Source organism: Equus przewalskii, chromosome 3 (genome assembly GCF_037783145.1).
Source record: "Equus przewalskii isolate Varuska chromosome 3, EquPr2, whole genome shotgun sequence".
Classification (NCBI taxonomy): Eukaryota; Metazoa; Chordata; class Mammalia; order Perissodactyla; family Equidae; genus Equus; species Equus przewalskii.
The window spans coordinates 22,778,726-22,796,315 of NC_091833.1; the positions used below are offsets into that span (position 1 = coordinate 22,778,726).

Consider the following 17,590-nt stretch of genomic DNA (forward strand, 5'->3'; position numbering starts at 1 on the left):
TTCACTCAGGTCGGGCCAGCCAAGGCTGAACTGGGGACTCCTGCAATGGCAGAAGAGCATCCCTGCCTGGCAGAACGCTGCCATGGTGGGCAACGCTCCCGAGCCTCTTGGTGGTCACTGACCCTTTGATAATGTGATGAAAGCTGTGGACCCTCTTCCTAGAAAAATGCAAAGACACGCAGAACTCTGAATATACTTTCAGGGGTCCAGGGATCTCCTGAGAGCCAATCCTTGCCCCCCAGATTACAAAACTTCCTCACTTGGACTTAAACACAGGGAGAATAACTGACTAAACCCAAGATCATTGGCCTCTTCCCGCTCCCTCATCCCCCTTCTTTCCCAGGATGCCAGGGGAGCCACCTGAATAAGCAGAGAGTGACAGGACACTGAAGGACACTGAAGTGCCAGCTGAGTGGGGCTCCAGTTAGAGGAGTCTGGGTTCCTCCACCCTCTGGGGTGGTGAAAACGACTCCCTGGGAAGGGGTGGGAAGCAGAGTGGGGGAAGCATCCCCGTGTTGAGGAGAGGATCAGGGAGGAAGAGTCTCCACCGTCCCTCTCCCGCTCCTGCTCCCCTTCCTTCCTCTTCCTTCCTCTCCCCATCCTCCCTCTTCTCTTTCCCTTCCTCTCTCTGCCCTCCCCATCTTCCCCTGCCTCCCTCTCCCTCTTCCCCTCCCAATCCTTTCTCCCTCCTTGCCTCCCTCCCTGTGTCTCTATCTCTCCCTCTGTCTCTCTGTCTCTCTGGTGCTGCTTACATGTACCAGGCACGTTCGTCTCTCGTGAATCCTCTGAGTAGTGGAGTCCCACTTTCTGGGTGTACATCCTGACTACACCACTCCTGGCTGTGTGGCCCTTGGCCAGGAGCTTAGACTCTCCCTGCCTCAGCTTCCTCATCTGTAAACTGGATGTGATGCTAGTGCCAACTTCATAGGGTTATGGACCTTAAATGAACCGAACTATGTAAAGAGCTTAGAATGGTGCCTCACCCACAGAAAGCACTTTACACATTTTAGCTACAGTTATTATTACAACAACCTGGTTATTATCCACATTTTACAAGTGAGGAAACAGGCCCAGAGAGGTTAACTTCTTGCCCAAAGTCATTCAGCTAATAGATGATCAAGTTGGAATTCAAGCTAGGTCTGTCTCACTCCAAAGCCTTTATTAATCACAGAGAGTTCCAGAAGCTTTGTGTGTTAATCGCCCTAACTCATCTGACACAGGAGCCCCGGACAGGTGTTGCTGTGTGAATGGACTTCCACTGTGATGCCAAGGGCCATGGTGTCATTGGTGACATTCAGTACAGGTCTCCTGGTGTAGCTGGCTGCCCTATACATAAGGCAAACAGAAAGATCTAGAAATCAGTGCTTTCCGACTTTTCACATCTGCTGATTGAAAAAAATTGTAATCATCTTTTATAAAAAACAACTTTGAATTAAGAAACAATTCTCTTTTTAGATTCACCGTTTTTCTAATTTGATTAGAAGTATAACATGAATCCTATAAAGAGTTAGACATTACAGAAATAAAGTGCTGCCTCCCAGAGAGAACCACTGGAATTTATCATTATTTATTGGTAGTATCAGAAGCATTCTTAAATAAATCGATATTTTAATAGCCACGGTGGTGCGATGCATTTGGAAATTGTAGTACATATATGTGTAAGACATTCATTATGAAATGCTTTATGAGAACATGCTCAGTGAAAATGGGGTTTTGCAGACACCTTGAAACAACTCAGAAGCCCCCAGGAGTGACTGGTCTAGACTTTTTGGAACCAATGCAGAAATGTAGAAACTGTGAGTGAGTTGCATTCTGTTCTATCTGGATAAGGTAAGCCAGAACAGAGGGTGCCCCATCTCAGGCTCCAGACCAGCAGCTCAGGAGCTGAGCACACCATGCAGCGTGGGGTGCATGGTTCCCACAGTCCTGGCTCCCTGCTGAGTGCAGAGCCCAGCACACCAGCCCCCCCAGCAGAGCAGCTGAGAGCTGCTTCCTCAAAGGCAGGTGGGATCATCAAGCCTCCCTTTCCTGGGAACTGAGATCAGCCTCCCTGGTGCCCTGGGTGTGCCTGTTTCCTGTGACCTTCACCTCCAGCCAGCCAAGAGAAGTGAGACCCAGGGACAGTGTATCCAGCTAAGGAAATGAGTTCTCGATACGTGGCTGCATGGCCTTGGCTGGGTCCCATACTGTCTCTCAACCTCCATTTCCTCATTTGTGCGTTGAAGGATTGGGTTACATGAACCATTAGGTCCTTCCAGTTAGGAAGTTGTTGGTTGAAGCTGACACCTGCCTCACCAGCAGTCTGAGGGTGCCTGTGTCTGGGGAGGGTTACCGCTCCTGGCATCTGCTGTGGGGAAGATCAGAAACTGTTAGTATATAAAATGGTGCCAGTTCACACACCAGCTGCGTGAAATCCTTCCTTTGTTTTTTGGCACCGACACAGTGCCACCTGAGGGAGATGCCACCATGGGCTGTCCCTTGCTTTCTGCCCTCAGTAGAGACACTGAACTGGCTAGAAGCATCTGGGGACCACTGAATTAAGGAGCCCGGCTGGCTGAGGAACCATCGAGCCTAGCATCTTGGGGCTCCATTTGGGCCACTTGGATTTGGAGTGCCCCCCACAGAAACCAGCACCAGGCTTCCCCGGTGTCCTCTCTCTCCCTAATGGAGACTCTGTCTGCCCTTTGACAAGAAAGTACATTGAAAGGTGTGTGTGTCAACCTCCTTTTTCCAGCACACAGGGCTGCCAGGTCTGATCTGGCCAGAGAGTAGCCGGTCCACACAAGGGGCTGCTGTTCTCTGCCCCTGCCAGAGGACAGTTGGAAATGATGCCATCATGGACTCTTCTGAGCATGGCTCATTAGAAGGCAGTGCTGGGTGGTGTGTGAGACCACTCTACTCAGACTGCTCAAATCCAAATTGCTGGCCCCACCACTTCCTGGCCGTGTACTCTTAGACAGGTTACTTAATGTCTCTGTGCTTCAGTTCCCTCATGTCCAGAATGGGAATAACATTGCTTCTGGCATAGGGCCTTTGAGAGAAGTAAATGAGGCTATGCAGGTACAAAGCTTAGCATGGTGCCTGGCACAGAGTATTTATTCAAGAAGCGCGAATTATCATTTTCGGTACCACTGTCATCATCATTATTTTCAGCGCCACATTCTGCCCCCCACCCAGGGTTCATACACAGCACTAGGCCAGAACCGTAGGGTGGAATCCAGGGAGCTGGGCTTGGCACTGCCTTCCTCCCCACTAGCAGCTCAGGACAAGGCTGTTGCTAGGCCAGGGCAGTCCTGAGTCCCCCAGGTGAGTGAAAACAAGGGCTTCTTCCCAGGGGGCCCGTTTCAGCTAAGAATGTGGCATGACCTGCCAGGCACAGGGTACTCATGGCACCCTGGGCCCTGTGTGGCAGCTGGTACACCCTGCAGCTCCTGCTGGGGAAAGGGACTTGCCGTGGACCTCAGGCTCAGGGGGTTAGGAAAGAAGAGTTGGGGGAGGGGGTGGAGGTCTGTTCATTGTCCCCTGCTTTCCGAGCTCCTGCTTAGTTAAGGCCTTGGGCTGCTCATAGACATCTTGAGCTTCTCCAGCCATGGGATCCTCCTGGCCCAAGGAGAAGAGCTATAGTGGAACGTGCTGGAAGGAGTCCGGTAGGAGGGCCACAGGATGGGAGAAAGAGGGACTTGGAGATAAGACAGCAAGTAGATCCTAGCCTTCAGCAGAGGGAGAGGGAGTATCTCGGGAATTGTCAGAGATGAAAAGAAAGTGCTCAGGAAGCCCTTGGATGGATTACCAGCCTGCCGCTGTGGAGCTGTGCTGTCCAGGGTGGCAGCCACTTTCTCGTGTGGTTGCTGAGCGTGTGCAGTGTGGCTGGTCTGATCTGAGATGTGCTGCAGGTGTGAAATGCATGCTGGGTTTCAAAGACCTAGGACACAAAAAAGAATATAAAGTATCTTAGTAGTGACCTTTGTATTGATTTTATATTGATTATATGTTGAAATGGTAGTATTTGGGTATATTGGGTTAATTAAAATACATCATTAAAATTAATTTTACCTGAGGCCGGCTCAGTGGTGCAGCGGTTAAGTTCACACGCTCCGCTTCAGTGTCCCGGGGTTCGCTGGTTCAGATCCCTGGCATGGACCTATGTACCGCTTGTCAAGCCATGCTGTGGGAGGCATCCCACATATAAAATAGAGGAAGATGGGCATAGATGTTAGCTCAGGGCCAGTCTTCCTCAAAAAAGAAATTTTTTTTAATTAATTTTACCTTTCTATTTTTTAATATAAAACTAGGAAACATAGAATTCCATATGTGACTCAAATTATATTTCCATTGGACAGTGAGCATGAGAGAGAGATTGATTAAGAGAGTGACTGGGAGCCCATGTTTTCCACCCTGGACTCATCTGTGCCTTAGTTTCCCTGTCTGTCTTAGGCTACCAAAGAACCTAGATGTATTTGAAGATATCTTTGAAGACCCCAGAACTTCTAGCCATATGGCTCCTGGGGAAATCTCAGTGGCAGCCCAACCCAGAGGCTCGAGTCTGCTGGGCCCTGTCACTCACACACAGCCCTTCTGGCCACCAGAGGATAGAAGGGCCCACTCTCACGCCCAAAACAAGCACCATGGGAATCATCAAACCATGTAAAATAGCCGTTCCATTTAGCACTTCCAGAGCTCAGAATTGTGCCATTTAGGAATTCACATCAAATGAACTTCAGAGAAGCTGCAGGCAAATCAGGAAAGCATAGGCATCGAGTGCCTGATGCAAATGAATAATTGAGCAGCCTGGAAATACCACGAAAGACTGTTTTGTGCAGGCAGGCAACTGAACCGCCAGCCTGGTCCTCAGGAAATGCAGCCCCTGGTCTGCACTGTCATGGCTCCTTCAGGCGTATACAGTGTGATGAAGGGAGCCCCTCTCTGACACCCTGAGGTTTTCTGTCCCTGCTGTCCCCATCCCTGAAAACTCCAGCCTCTGCCCGGGAACTGTGCTTTGGGCAAAGGGCTGTGTCAGTGTCCCAGCAGCCCCCAACCTTGGGGCTGCTTGGGCCTTTTCTCTGCCTAGAAACCAGCGAAGCCTTGGGCCAGGGAAGCTGGGGAGCCTGCCCCCCCACTGAAGCAAAGCACATTCTGAACAGGCTTCATTTCTCAGTCAGAGGCTGTGTTGCCTCTTTGCCAACTCAAACGAGAATGTTACAGCTTCAGAGGCAACTATCCAGGCATCTCAGCCAGGCCAAACACTGTGCTGAGTGCCCTGGAGCACGTGGCAAGATGGAAAGCCAGGATCCCTAGCCTCACCCGAGACCTACCCTTCAGGTGCCTGGTGGAGGACCTGTTGGATTTAAGGAGTGTTATCAGGGCCTTCCCCTGGACTCCCTGGACATGGTGGTTTGGTTTTATCAACAGAGGGTCTGGACTTACTGCCCGGAGGATGAATGGCCTTTGGGCCCTGAGGTCTGCTGGCACCCAGCTCAGTGCCATCGGAGTGGTTTTCTCCTATACAAGCCAGGCTTGTGCTGGAAAAGGAAAAGGGAGGTGGGTGGGTGCCCAGCAGACTGGCCCTCCTCCCCTAAATGTGGTTGTCATGGCTCCAGCCTTGGAGAGGGAGAGGGAACCGGAGAGAGAGAAACAAGCCCTCCGTGAGGCTTGCAAGGGTGTATGCCATCTGCCCCTCCTGACCGCCGAACCCAGGAGAGGGCCAGTGTCTGGGCCCGGGTGTGTGGGCCAAGGTGGTGTGTAGCTCGGTGGGAGAGGGTTCTGTGGGCTTCACCTCAGCTCCTCCCTCGTCTTGCCCACAGCACTGAAAGGGCCCCGGTCACCCTCCACCTTGATGGGATTGTGCAGGTCCTAAACTGCCACCTCAGTGACACAGCCATCGGGATGATGACCAGGATTGCCGTCTTGAAGTGGCTCTACCACCTCTACATCAAGACTCCCCGGAAGGTGAGCCCCCAGGCCCATCGACCCGGTACGGCCCTCTAAGCCAGGGGGCTTCTTCTGAGTCGACCTCGGTTTTCAAGGGCCTGCCCATGCTTGGGAGGGATTTGGTCATTGCAGTTCAGGAGAAGTCCTTGTAAGCAAAGGAGTGAAGATGTTTGAGGAGCCTTTTGGTGTCTGGGGGCAATGGGGAGGCGGGGAGGTGGTCCATGCAGTGGGACCCTCTCTGCTCTGAACCCCATCCTGGAGCGAGGGAGCGCTCACAGGTTCCCCGGCTTCTCTGCTCTCCAGATGTTCCGGCACACAGACAGCCTCTTCCCCATCCTGCTTCAGACGTTATCAGACGAGTCCGACGAGGTAGGTCACCAACAACCCCTTCTGTGCTGTGGCTGCCGCGTCCCCTTTTGAATGACTGAGGGGATCTCGTAGCTGAGAGGGGCTTGTTTGGTGGTGGTTTTTCTCTTAAATCAACACCCAAAAATTGCCCTCTTCCTCATACCTGGTAAGGTGCATCCTTTAGAGGGAAAGCTCTGTTTGGCTCTTGGCTTTGGGAATAAGGACTCTTCCTCTGTCGGCCCTTCTGAAGAGCATGCTGGGACCGGTCATTGCCGAGGAGACCAGTCTGCACAGGGAGCTGGCTTCTCTGGAAAGCAGCGGAGAGTGGTGGTGGGAGCTTGGCTGTGGGTCAAGGCCACATGCAGGGCTGACCCTGCTGAGCTGCCTAAACTTGAGCGGGTCACTTCGTGGCTCTGCATCTCAGTTTCCTTCTCTATTCAGTGGGAGTAGTAACAGGACATGGAGTTGTAAGAACAACATGATCCATGGAAAGTGCCAGGCGTGTGCTGAGCACTCAGAGAGTGTTAGTTGTGTTACTCATTCAGCTGGACTCCATTTTGACCTCTAGTTTGAAATTGGACCCTTAAACTTTGCTTTATTGGGGTCACTAAGAGCAAAAGGGGGAGGGTGGCCCAGAGGGGGGTAAGGAGAGCTGGACTCTGGGTCCCTTGGTCATCTGAGGGAGGAGCACACCTTTCCCCACACCACTGGCAGCCTTCCATTCCCTGGAGTTCTTTTTCAGGACTCCCCTGCCACCCAGCCAAGGGGCAGGATTTGCAGCTGGGCGTTGCCATTTGCCAGGGTGGCATCCCATCCCTCCAGCCATACCAGCTCCAGGTTGCATGTCAGATGCTGGCAGGCTGCTGCTTGACTCACTCCTCTCCTTCCCTCTTCCTGGCTCTGGGCAGCTGTGGGCTTCGGGCAGAGCTGTGTCCTCCATGAGGCAGCAGACACATGAATCTACAGACCTCCCACACTGCCCAGTGGGAACATGGGAGTAGACAAGGGCTAGGGGTTGGGGGAAAAGGGAGAGGGACATGGCTCACAACTTCCTGTGCTGTGAGGCACCTCAGTCTTCCCTGGGCTGGTAGCAGGCTTATAGGGAGCCCAGTACAGCTGTCCTGCAGCCTGAATTTACTTTCCTGAACCTGGGCTGAAAAGAGATGCAAACAGGCAGGTGTCCACCTCTAGGTCCTGTAAGATACTCTGCATTTCCAGAAAAATCCAAAACAGATGGTCTAGAAATTTGCCCTTGACCCCTCCTGCCTGTCCACCATGCACACACACACCCTCTCTTTCTCTTTCCCCACCGTCCGCTGTAGTGTGAGGTCCAGGTGGACGTGGCCCAGTTCTGCCTGAGTTGGGAGTGACTCACTGCACAGTCACAGCCCTCATTTCAATGCAAAAAGGAAGAGAAGAACTTTGCTGATTGGTTCCTTCCCTAGGACTTCACTGAAAGCAGCTGAGTTTTCAGTCCTTTAAACTGAGTTGTTTAATCCCATCCAGCTCTTTGCTTGCAATTGGTTTTGTGTGCGTGTGCATTTAAAGGGAGCAGGAGGAGATGCAGTCCATTAAACAGCTCTGTTCAGGTTGCGCCTGTGGAAACTCAATTTGCTGAAGTGCCAAATGTTGTCAGGGCTTTGGGGCACATCATGCGGGCCTCCAGTGGGGAGAGGATTGCAGCTGTTCTTGGGGACAGTTGCAGAGGTGTAAGGGGAGTGAAGAGGCCCTGCTTTCCCGTCTCTCCAGGGGAGGCATTTAGGGACCTGGATGATCAGTGGTGAGTCTTGATTGTGCCACATCGTTGTTCTTCACCAGATCACATTCCTAAGTGTCTCCTGCCCCATCTTTTTGGTGACCTTGAGGGCATACTGTGTACTTGGCAATGGAAATACAGCCATGAACGAGATAAGGTCCTTCTTTGCCTACAGCTTCCTTTCTAGGATATCTAGAAAGTGCTCTCTGTTGGGTTTCCTAATATTTCCAAACACAGCCCTGACCTCAAATTGGACAACAGCCAGACTGGTGGGGAGAGGCCCCTTCCTATTGAAGACTTCGTGGATCTTCCTTCACTGATGGAATTTAACCACGACACTCCTTGAGAGTGTCTGGCCTGGGGGCCTCAAGGCACAGGTTATCCCATTGTCCCACAGCTATCCCATTAGTAACAGCTTCCTTCTGTGAAGTCATTACTGTGCCAATAACGGTGCTAGACCCTTGACTTGTAGTCACTAGAGAACTGTCAACAGTTCTGTGGGAAAGTACTGTTATTATTTCCATTTTACAGTTCAGAAAATTTAGGCCGAGGAAGATGAAATAACTTGCACACAGCTAAGAAGTGGTGGTGCCAAGTACTAGATTGTTTGACTTCAAAGCCCATCTTCTTAATCACTTAACCACTACACCTGTGTTTCACTAAGTGCAGCCCCAGCCACCCACATCAGAACCAGCTAGGGACATGGGGAGCTTGTGTTTAGTTGTATCATCATCCCCATTTCTGGCCTCTTTCACTTGTTCCAGAAGTTCTTGAGAAGAGTTCTCAATTTAGTGTGGAGAGGGGTGTGTTTTCTGAAAAAGCTCTATTCAGCCCCCAGATGCTTTGTCCACTTTTCTTATTGATTTATAGGAGCTCTTTATATATTGGGGACATTTAATTTGTCATCTGTGGTGCAAATGGTTTGTCTCCCAGTATGACTGTGATAAGCCTACGTGCTCCTCACCCTTGGTGAGAGCCCCTGGCCTCAGGAGACAGAGTGTACCCAGGTGTAATGATGCAAGAGCTGAGGCTCCAAGTCTAGCCTAGCTCTGCCCCATCACCATGTTCCACAGTGACATTGGCACATGGCCTCACTGGGGTGTCTTGTCTGCCATTGTTTCTCAGTTCTACCCCAATGACTGCTCAGTAGTCCACACCCTTCTGGCATCCGCGTTGTCTCTGCTTTCCCATTATTCAGGATAAGTGGCTGTTTCCTCAGTACCGCCTGCTCCTTGCAGACTATCTGAAAATCCCTTTTGTCAGAAAGAATTTGCAGGTGTCAAATTAATATTCTTGGCACCAGAGTAGATATCCTCCCATTAGCTAGGGATCCAATTACTTGTTTTCAATGAAAATGCAACCCTGATTCAACAGCATGGAATGCGGGGGGCATGCTCAGAGCTTCCTGCTGGACCCTGGTGGGGAGGTGGAACTGCTTCTTCCCCTGCCAGGAAGATGCCAGTTGTCAGCTGCCTCACGAGCCTACAGCTGCTGAGTGGGCTCCGCCCGTGGACAGTGCAGGACAGGGATCCTCTCCATGTTTCTGATGTGTGGCTGGTCTGGGAGGGAGCTTGGGCTGATTCCTCACCCCCATCCCATTCCCAAGCACTACTGCCCCCCAACCTGGATTTTAAATCCTCAGGGTGTGATGCTGGGTATGTGTCTAACCCATAGAATGTCAATTAATGTAAACTAAGGACTTTGGGTGATAATGATGTGTCAGTATAGATTCATCGATTATAACAAATGTACCACTGTGGTGAGGGATGTTGATAATGGGGGAGGCTGTGCGCATCTTGGGGTAGCGGATATGTGGGAAATCTCTGTACCTTCTGCTCACTATTGCCGTGAATCTAAAACTCCTCTATAAAACAGAGTCTATTTAAAACAAACAAAAAATATGTAGAGCTTTTTAAAAACCTCAGTCTTAGAGACCTGGAAGGACGCGTGGTGTCCCTGCATGAGAACTTAGCATCCCAGACAGCTGGCCACCAGACCTGAGCTTGAATCCCAGCTCTCACCCTGCCTCATCAGGGACTGTGGACAGGGTAACCTCCGTGGCCTGTGAAATGGGGCTCATGATGTCTACACTTGCCTCATAAACCGTTGTTCAAAGAGACCGTGTAAAGCTCCCACCCAGATCCTGGCCCAGCGTGACAACCTGTCTGTCAAGGGTTCATTAGGGGAAATTGGCCTTTTCACTATTGAATTCCTCCACCCGGGAGCCAGCCTCGTTCCCTTTTGTGTAAGTCATCTTGTAAAGTTTTAAGGTCTTTTTTGTCGGTCTTATCATTATGCAGTTTACTTTCACTGTTTTAAATTTTGTTTTGATTTTGAGTGGCATCCTTTTCAGGTATTATTTTCTCCCCTGGTGACAGTGTGGCCTTGTGGTTGAGAGCACAGGCTTGGGGGTCAGGTAGTCCAAGAGTCCAGTCCTGGCTAGCTATTTAATGGTTGGTTGACCTTGAGTAAATGACCTACTCTCTCTGAGCCTGTTTCCTTCTCCAAAAACTGAGAATAATCGTAGAACCACCCTCCCAAGTTTGTTGTGAGGATTGAACAAGATCATGAATCTAAAATGCGCAGCACAGGTCCAGCATGTCTAAGCACGCAGTAAGTGTTAGCTCCTCCAAGGCTGTAAAAGGGCCTGACGGCAGACACACACACTGGAATCAGGAAGATGGGCTCTGAGTTTGCCCTAGATCCTCCCTGCCTCAGCTTCAGCAGCAAGAGCTGGCACGGAAGTTGGTCTCTCTCCTCTGTTTCCCCGCCTGTCTTCAGGACCACACAGCCCTGTGCAGGTGGCCAAGGGGCAGGGTGTTTGGGGGCTCATCATCCATCTCTAGGTCCTAGAAAAACCAAGAAGACAGTGGGCAGCAGGACCAACGCCCCTCTCTACTTTCTCCCCTGCCTGTCCCCCTCCCTTAGCCCCCCAGCACCCTGAGGTGGAGCTGGCCAGAGCAGGGAGAAAGGCCCCATTGTCAGTGGGCTGTGTTTGAGCATCACAGGGGGAGGGCTCCCAGCTGGCTGCCTGGGGTCCAGGGAAAGGAGGAGAAATGGCATTATGAGCAGAGGAACTGCCTTGGGCCTCTCACTGCGACAGCCTCTTGCTCAGAAACAAGACCTTCAGATTCTGCTGAGATCCAGAAGGGCATGCCCAGCTGCGGCCTCTAGAGGCAGCCTCCCCGACTCTTCTCAACATCTCAGAGCTGGGGTGTCCTTAACAATTTAGAACATAGGTTCTCAACCCAGGAGAAGCCCCCCTCTTTTCTGCCCCCTAGTTTCACAGTAACTGTGAGGAGAAATTGCTACAGAAGTTTGTGGCTTATGTGTCTGATATAGAAGCAGAAAAAAAGAATGAGAACTACCTTTCTGGAAAGTTTGGAAGGTAGGATTGCGAGGGCATTGTTCATGGATGGTAGTGTTTCTAGCTTGCCTTTCCTTTCCCGAGGAGCCGTTGTCACTTGGGTCTGATGGGTTGGTCAGCTGGGCCTGGGATCTCATCTCTCTGCCTTAAAGTTAGTGACAACAGGGCCTTCAGTGAAGATTTTCATCATGGGGAGCCCCCAAACCTCAGAGCTGTGCTGTGAGGAATGACCGATGGGAAAGGTTCTGAGTCCCTGTAGGTTCCTCTTCTGATTCACTTTCCAGAGTGACAGGAGCTGTGCTCTCCTGTCCCATGAAGGGAGGGCCTCCTATTAGAAATTGGCCATCCCTCAGTGTCGGCCCAAGAAATAAGGGCTTTCTCTTCATTAGAGGCCTCCTCATTTGAGGGTGGCTTAGAGAGCCAATGATGGCCCATCCAGCACTCCCACTGCTGACTTCCTTCAGAAGCCACAGTGGATGCTGTGTGTTGGGCCCCACGTTGTCTGTGGGAGCAGACTGGGAGAAGGAGAGGGAGAAAACCAGAGTTTATGGAGTAACTGCACTATTCAGAGTATATTGCATCTATTGTCTTAATGAATCTGCTCAGCAGTCTTGGGATGGTTTTAATTATCCCCAGCTTGACATAGAGGAAATTCAGGCGTGAGAAGGATAACTTGCCCAAGGTCACACCACCAGGAGCCAGAATTGGAAGTCAAGGTCTGTCTGATTCCAGAACATCTAAAACCCCACACAAGGTCTGACCTCACTGCAGAGCAGGGGTCCAGCTGGGATAGGGCACTGCTTTATCCAGGCCAGCCCCCCCCTGCAGTTCTGGCTGCAGCTTCTCTGAGCATTTGACTTTGACCTGCCCCATCAGGCTGCTCCCCAACCAAGACCCCCAGCTCCTCTCCAGGGCCCCATCCAGAAAGAGTGGGCCAGTGGCTGGCATGGCTGAGGGGCAGTGTGGGAAGTGGCCCAGGTGAGGAACAGGAGGGCAGGCCTTGGCTCCACGCTGTCCCGCTCTCCATGGGACCGGGCATGTTCACGGCATCTCCTCACCTCAGCTTTCTTCCCTAAAATGTGGTTGGCCTGGATTGTGTTCGTCCGTCCAGCTCTGACTTTGTGTGGTCCAGGTCTCCACTCCCTGGAATACTAATGTGCCCTGCTCAAAAGTGGACAGTCTTCTGTAAGAATGGGATTTGTTTTTCCTTCTCGTGTCTTTGCCTCAGTTTTTATTTCACTCCAATTTTTATTCCATCCACTCTCTAAAACCAGCAAAAACAACCCCTCCATCCCTGCTTCAATTCTGAAGATTTCTTTACAATCAGATCACATTGTCGGGTCAGATGCCAGCCCTGAGAACGAAGGGGTAAGATGTCGGGGGCCAAGCACTTGATTCCTTTTGCTGAGAGCCCACCCAATGTAGGGAGATGAGCCGGGCCCCAGCATGGGCAACCTGGACAAGAACGCATGGGCCCTTTCCTGCTGTGGCCCTCCGGAGCCCTACCAAGGACACAGAACACTTGTCCACTCAGCTCTCCCTGTGGCTGACCCTGCGGCTTCCCTCGGGGGCTTCTGAGCGAAAGTGAGAGGAGGATTAGGAAGGAGCTGGGAGAAAAGTCATGGCCAGCAAGGGACGACACGGACTCTAGTCACAGTTCCCCAGGGACAGCCAGCCCCCAGGCCCCCATGGCCCAGCAGAGGACTGGCAGTCACTGCTAGGGCTCCTGGGAGGACTTTGGTCTTCTGAAATGAGCACCTGACAGGAAGGAGAGGGGACTGCCTGGTAACAGTCCCGGAATCGCACCTAGGAGAGGAGCACAGGGCCCCTGCTCGCTCTCCTTCTTCCATGTTTCTGCACTGCGCACTCTCAGTGGCCCACTTCAGCCCCCCCGAGTATGGGGGGACCCATAGTAAGTGTAGTCAACATGGAGGCATTCCATTCTGGGGAAGGCACGTTTGTGTCCCGGGAAGGGTTTCATTGTTTATCTCTGTCTGGATTCCTTCCACTGATGGGCAAGTGAGGACCCAGAGCCAGCACAGCACCTGGTGTGTGTGGGCTGGGCAGGGGGCAGAGGCCTGCTGCCTGGCCCACCCGGGCTCCTGATGAAGGCAGAGGTTGGGCTGAGAAGGATGGGACAAGGGGAGGCTCGCTTTCCCAAAGTAGGGCCCAGCAGCACAGGAGGGATTCCACGAAGGGGAACCGGAGGGGACAGCCTTCTCCTGCGACAGGGCTGGGGGCTCTTACAGAGCCAGGCTACAGGGCTGGGGGACCTGCAGGGCTGAGGGCACTACCTGGCCCTGGGCCTGACTTCCTGCCCCAGCCCGTCTCCCCTTGAACTCAGGAAGAGATCGATAATCTTACCTAGAAAGGCCGTAGTCCAGCACCTGGACAGAAGCCCCACAACAGAGCCATCCAAACCAGGGCTGCCATCAGAATCTTCTGGAGCTTCTTGAAATCCAGCTTCTTGGTCCTCACCCAGATCTCCTGAGTTGTACTCTCAGTAGGGCCTTGTTGCCTGGGTGCTGGCATTTTCCACAAGCTCCTGGGTGATTTTGTTGCACATCTCTGGTTGAGAACCACAGATACAGACCAGCATAAGATCCTACTGGGAGACTACAGGCCGTGGCCCTGGCTCTAAGCCTTGATGCCCTCTCCCCATGGCCCTTGGGGGGTGGCCAGGCCAGGGCCCTCTGTATTCACCCCACACCCTACTCGGTGCCTGTGGCATCTTCAGAAGTGAAAATTTATTCTAAGATATGTGTTGATTTTTCCTCCTCTGGAGATGGCCAGAGCTGAATCTGCTGCATCCCCTGACAAGTCCTGGTTGGCAATTCACATGGCCCAAGGCCCACGGACGGGGCAGGGAGTTTTGGTGAGCAAAGAGATGTCGAGGACGGGCCCGGGTCCCCACTGCTGGCAGGAGGAGCTGTCACCTAACACTCGCCTGCTCTGTGCCAGACCCTGTGCTGGGCGTTCTCGAACGTGCGTGATCTTAGTTCATCGCCACAGCCACCCTTCCCGGGTGGCTTCTGTTGTATTCCCCACTTTACCGAAGGGCCAACTGAGACTCAGAGAAGCAAAGTAACTTGGTCAAGATCTCGGCTTCACTGCTCCATGAGACTTATTTGTCACACACCCCAGCCACCTCCTGTACATCAAGGCTGGCCAGGTCCCAGGAGAGGCTCAGAAACATTTTAGGAGAAAGTGAACCAACAGGAGGTGGGGCAGATGGTGAGCTGATCCTGCTCCAGCCTGCCCCACCCTCCCGGGCCCTCCTCTGCTGGGACCTGGCCTGGGCCTGAGCATAGCTTGCAAGTGCACTGGGATTAAGCACAGGCCTGGTGGTGGGCAGGAGACCAGGGAGCCCTCTGCTGCTCTCCTGGTTGCCATAGACTGGTGCCCCGGTGACAGCCGGCCCCTCGGCTCATCACCTGGTAACCGAGCTATAACTGTGTGCACTGCTCTCATGCTGCCCGCAGCACAGCAGGCCCCTTCCCCCTTCCCTGCCTAGCTCCTGGGGAGAATTTATAGAGCTAAGAGTGCACTGTCCTGGGCAGGGGCCTGGCGTCAGCTGGAAGGAGCTCCTGGGGCAGGGGATCAGGGAACTGGTCTCCAGGTTATCCTACCCCAGGCTGGCCTTTCTCTTCTCTCCCCTCAGAGGGATGGCGCTAGAATGTTTTGAGCTGCCAGAACCCATGCTGTGCTGTCGCTGTTAGTGGAACTTAACAGGAAGCATTCGGTGCTGGCCTTTTGCATAGATGGCACAGAACTAGGCACTTAGGGAAGGATTTCCAAGTTTATTTAAAAAGAAGAAAGAAAAGAAAAAGCAGTCCTGATCCCTGAGAGCAGGTGTTCAAAGTCAGGCAATGCAAACCAAGATAATATCTTTTTAAAGTTGTTTTTGCTTTACTAAGACGTAAAAGGTTTTTAATCAGGGTAGTTTTCTCAATGGGAAGTAGAACAGGTCTGAGTCTAAGCTGTCCTTCTCTTCTGCTCCCAAGGCTAAATGTCCTATTTGGCAGTGCTTTCCTTATTTGTTGCAGAAGGCAGGGCTGGGTGACCCACCCCCAGGAGATGCTGGGCATGGCCTGCTCTGACCCCATTGTAGCCAAGAGCTTCTCTGGGAGTACCACCCCTTCCCCAGGCAGGGGCCTGAGTGCTGCCTTGTACAGCTCAGGATTACTCTGTCCAGGGCGGGGCCTCCAGCCCCAGTGCCCACTGGTGCTGGGTGCCTTCTTTCAGAGTTCTGTAGGTTGACTGCTCTGGGGACTATGGGAGGCCCTGTGGCCTGCCCCGACTGCCCCAAGGAACCCTTCCTGAGGACAGCAGCCTGGCTTCCTAAGGTCAGTTCTCTGGCCTATTCCACAAGCTGCAGGAACCATTCTGTGGCTTGACCCACTGGGCTATACCCCTTGTGAAGGAAGGAGACAGGCTTCTATGTGGAAGGAAGAAGGCCCCAAGGCTTTCTGCAGATGCCCAGCCTCGGTTCTTCTGCACTTACTGTCCGCTCCACTTCCCAAGAATAAGGAGCAGCCTGACCTGACCCAGATCTCAGGCACGGTCCTGCAGCCCCACTGTTCTAGGCAGAGGCATCAGATGGCCCTTGACAGTGGCCTGCAGACCTCAGCCTCCAGGGCCTTTGGCCTGAATTCACCTCTCCTGCCAGCACCTAGTGTGTCCCTTGGAAGCACTCTTGTACCTTCCTCCTGGCCCAGACTGGAAGGAGCCCAGCTTGGGGATTTCCTGTCAACATAAGAGCTCCCTCCTCACAGAGCTGGAAGGCTGGGCCAGTTGACACCTGGGGCCTAATCAGCTGACCAGTGGCCTAGCCAAACTTTTGACAAAAGTTTCTTAGAGATAAGTGGGTAGAGTGGAGTGGGAGGTCTCCCTGTGCATCCCCTTGGCAGAAGCTATTCAGAACCATCCATCTTCCATTTCCTGCCTGGCCCTGCAGGTCAGCAAGTATTTATTCACCATCTGCCGAATGCCTCGCCCTGGGACGTCGTGTTCAGGAGTTCTGGTAGGAGGCAAGGACGGGACCCCAGCCTGGGGACTTGGCCTTGCAGAGCTCTGGGTCTGCAGCTGTTCCCAGGATGGTAAAGAAGCAGCCAAGTAGCACCTCGGGGAGAGTGAGAGAAGGGAGCCTCCCACCACAAGGGGTTTTCCAGGGCTGGTCTTTGGACAAGGTGTTGGGACAGGGAGCGCCTGGATGGACTAATGAAGGAAGGGAGGGAGCAGCCACCTGTCCTCAGCCTGCTGGAATGCAGTGGGGTGACCGCCTGCAGTGGCGCCATGCAGATGATGACTCCCCTCCCACACTGAAATAGGTCTTTTGCTAGTGTCAAGTCACCTCCTAGAAGGAAGGGCTTTCTCAGGAATCCTCTGGCTTCCTTGACTTTGCTCCCCAAGCCTCAGAGGGTGTGAAGCCCCCTCGCCTTCACCCCTGTGGCCTTCCCCTCACGGTTGCTTTGGCAGATGCTTTCCGCACCCAGTTGCCACCGACCCTTTCACTCCTTGATGGCCAGTGCACTCCACTCCAGGACCAGGGACCAGCTGATGTGCCTTCCCCACCCCCAGCCTGTTGCCATGGTAACGACAGGCACTCCTGCTCCTGCAGAATATTGCTTTCTTGTAACCTTCCTCCCTCCCTCTCTTTCCCCCTTCTTTCTCTCACACAAAAAGAAAGCACAAGTGTTTTATATTCATTTTGCAAAAAGCTGTGTAGTGCATACTAATTGGCGTGGCTTCCTCCTGCTTTCTTTGAGCCTTTCCCCATTCTCGGAGCCAGGACTGCCGGCCAGCACAGGCATGGGCCCAACCAGCCTGCTCGTTGGAAGGGGGACTAGCTCTGGGTTTCTAGAGACCCAGCAGTGTGTCTATAACTTGGGGTCTTTCGTCCGGGCCTTTAACTGGTGCCACATAAGCAAGGCTGTGAAATCACCGTGTCCTTGTCCCAGAGCTTCCTGGCCACAGACCAAAGGCTGTGAGGTCTCCAGGGTGTGGAGCACCAAAACCCTGACCTGGCATAGACGCTCAAAGCCAGGTCCAGCCAGAGGGTGGCTTCTCTGTGGTCTCTGTTGCTCTGTCCCAGGCCCCCTGTTGACATTGCCTCCTGGGATCTCTCCTTGCTCCCCCAGCAGACACTGCGTCTTGACCTAGGCCCATGTCGGGACTACTGCTCCATAGCC

The 17,590-nt window shown here is 52.8% G+C and overlaps 1 protein-coding gene across 3 annotated transcripts in view; it reads left to right on the forward strand.

Annotated features, from left to right (window-relative positions):
• Nucleotides 1–17,590, forward strand: part of VAC14 (VAC14 component of PIKFYVE complex) — a 104,413-nt gene that overhangs the window by 27,675 nt on the left and 59,148 nt on the right. For all 3 annotated transcript variants that reach the window (XM_070612310.1, XM_070612311.1, XM_070612309.1), the window contains 2 exons: nt 5,802–5,946; nt 6,232–6,297. In XM_070612310.1, the coding sequence (XP_070468411.1) occupies nt 5,802–5,946; nt 6,232–6,297 (211 nt within the window). The remainder of the gene's footprint in view (nt 1–5,801; nt 5,947–6,231; nt 6,298–17,590) is intronic.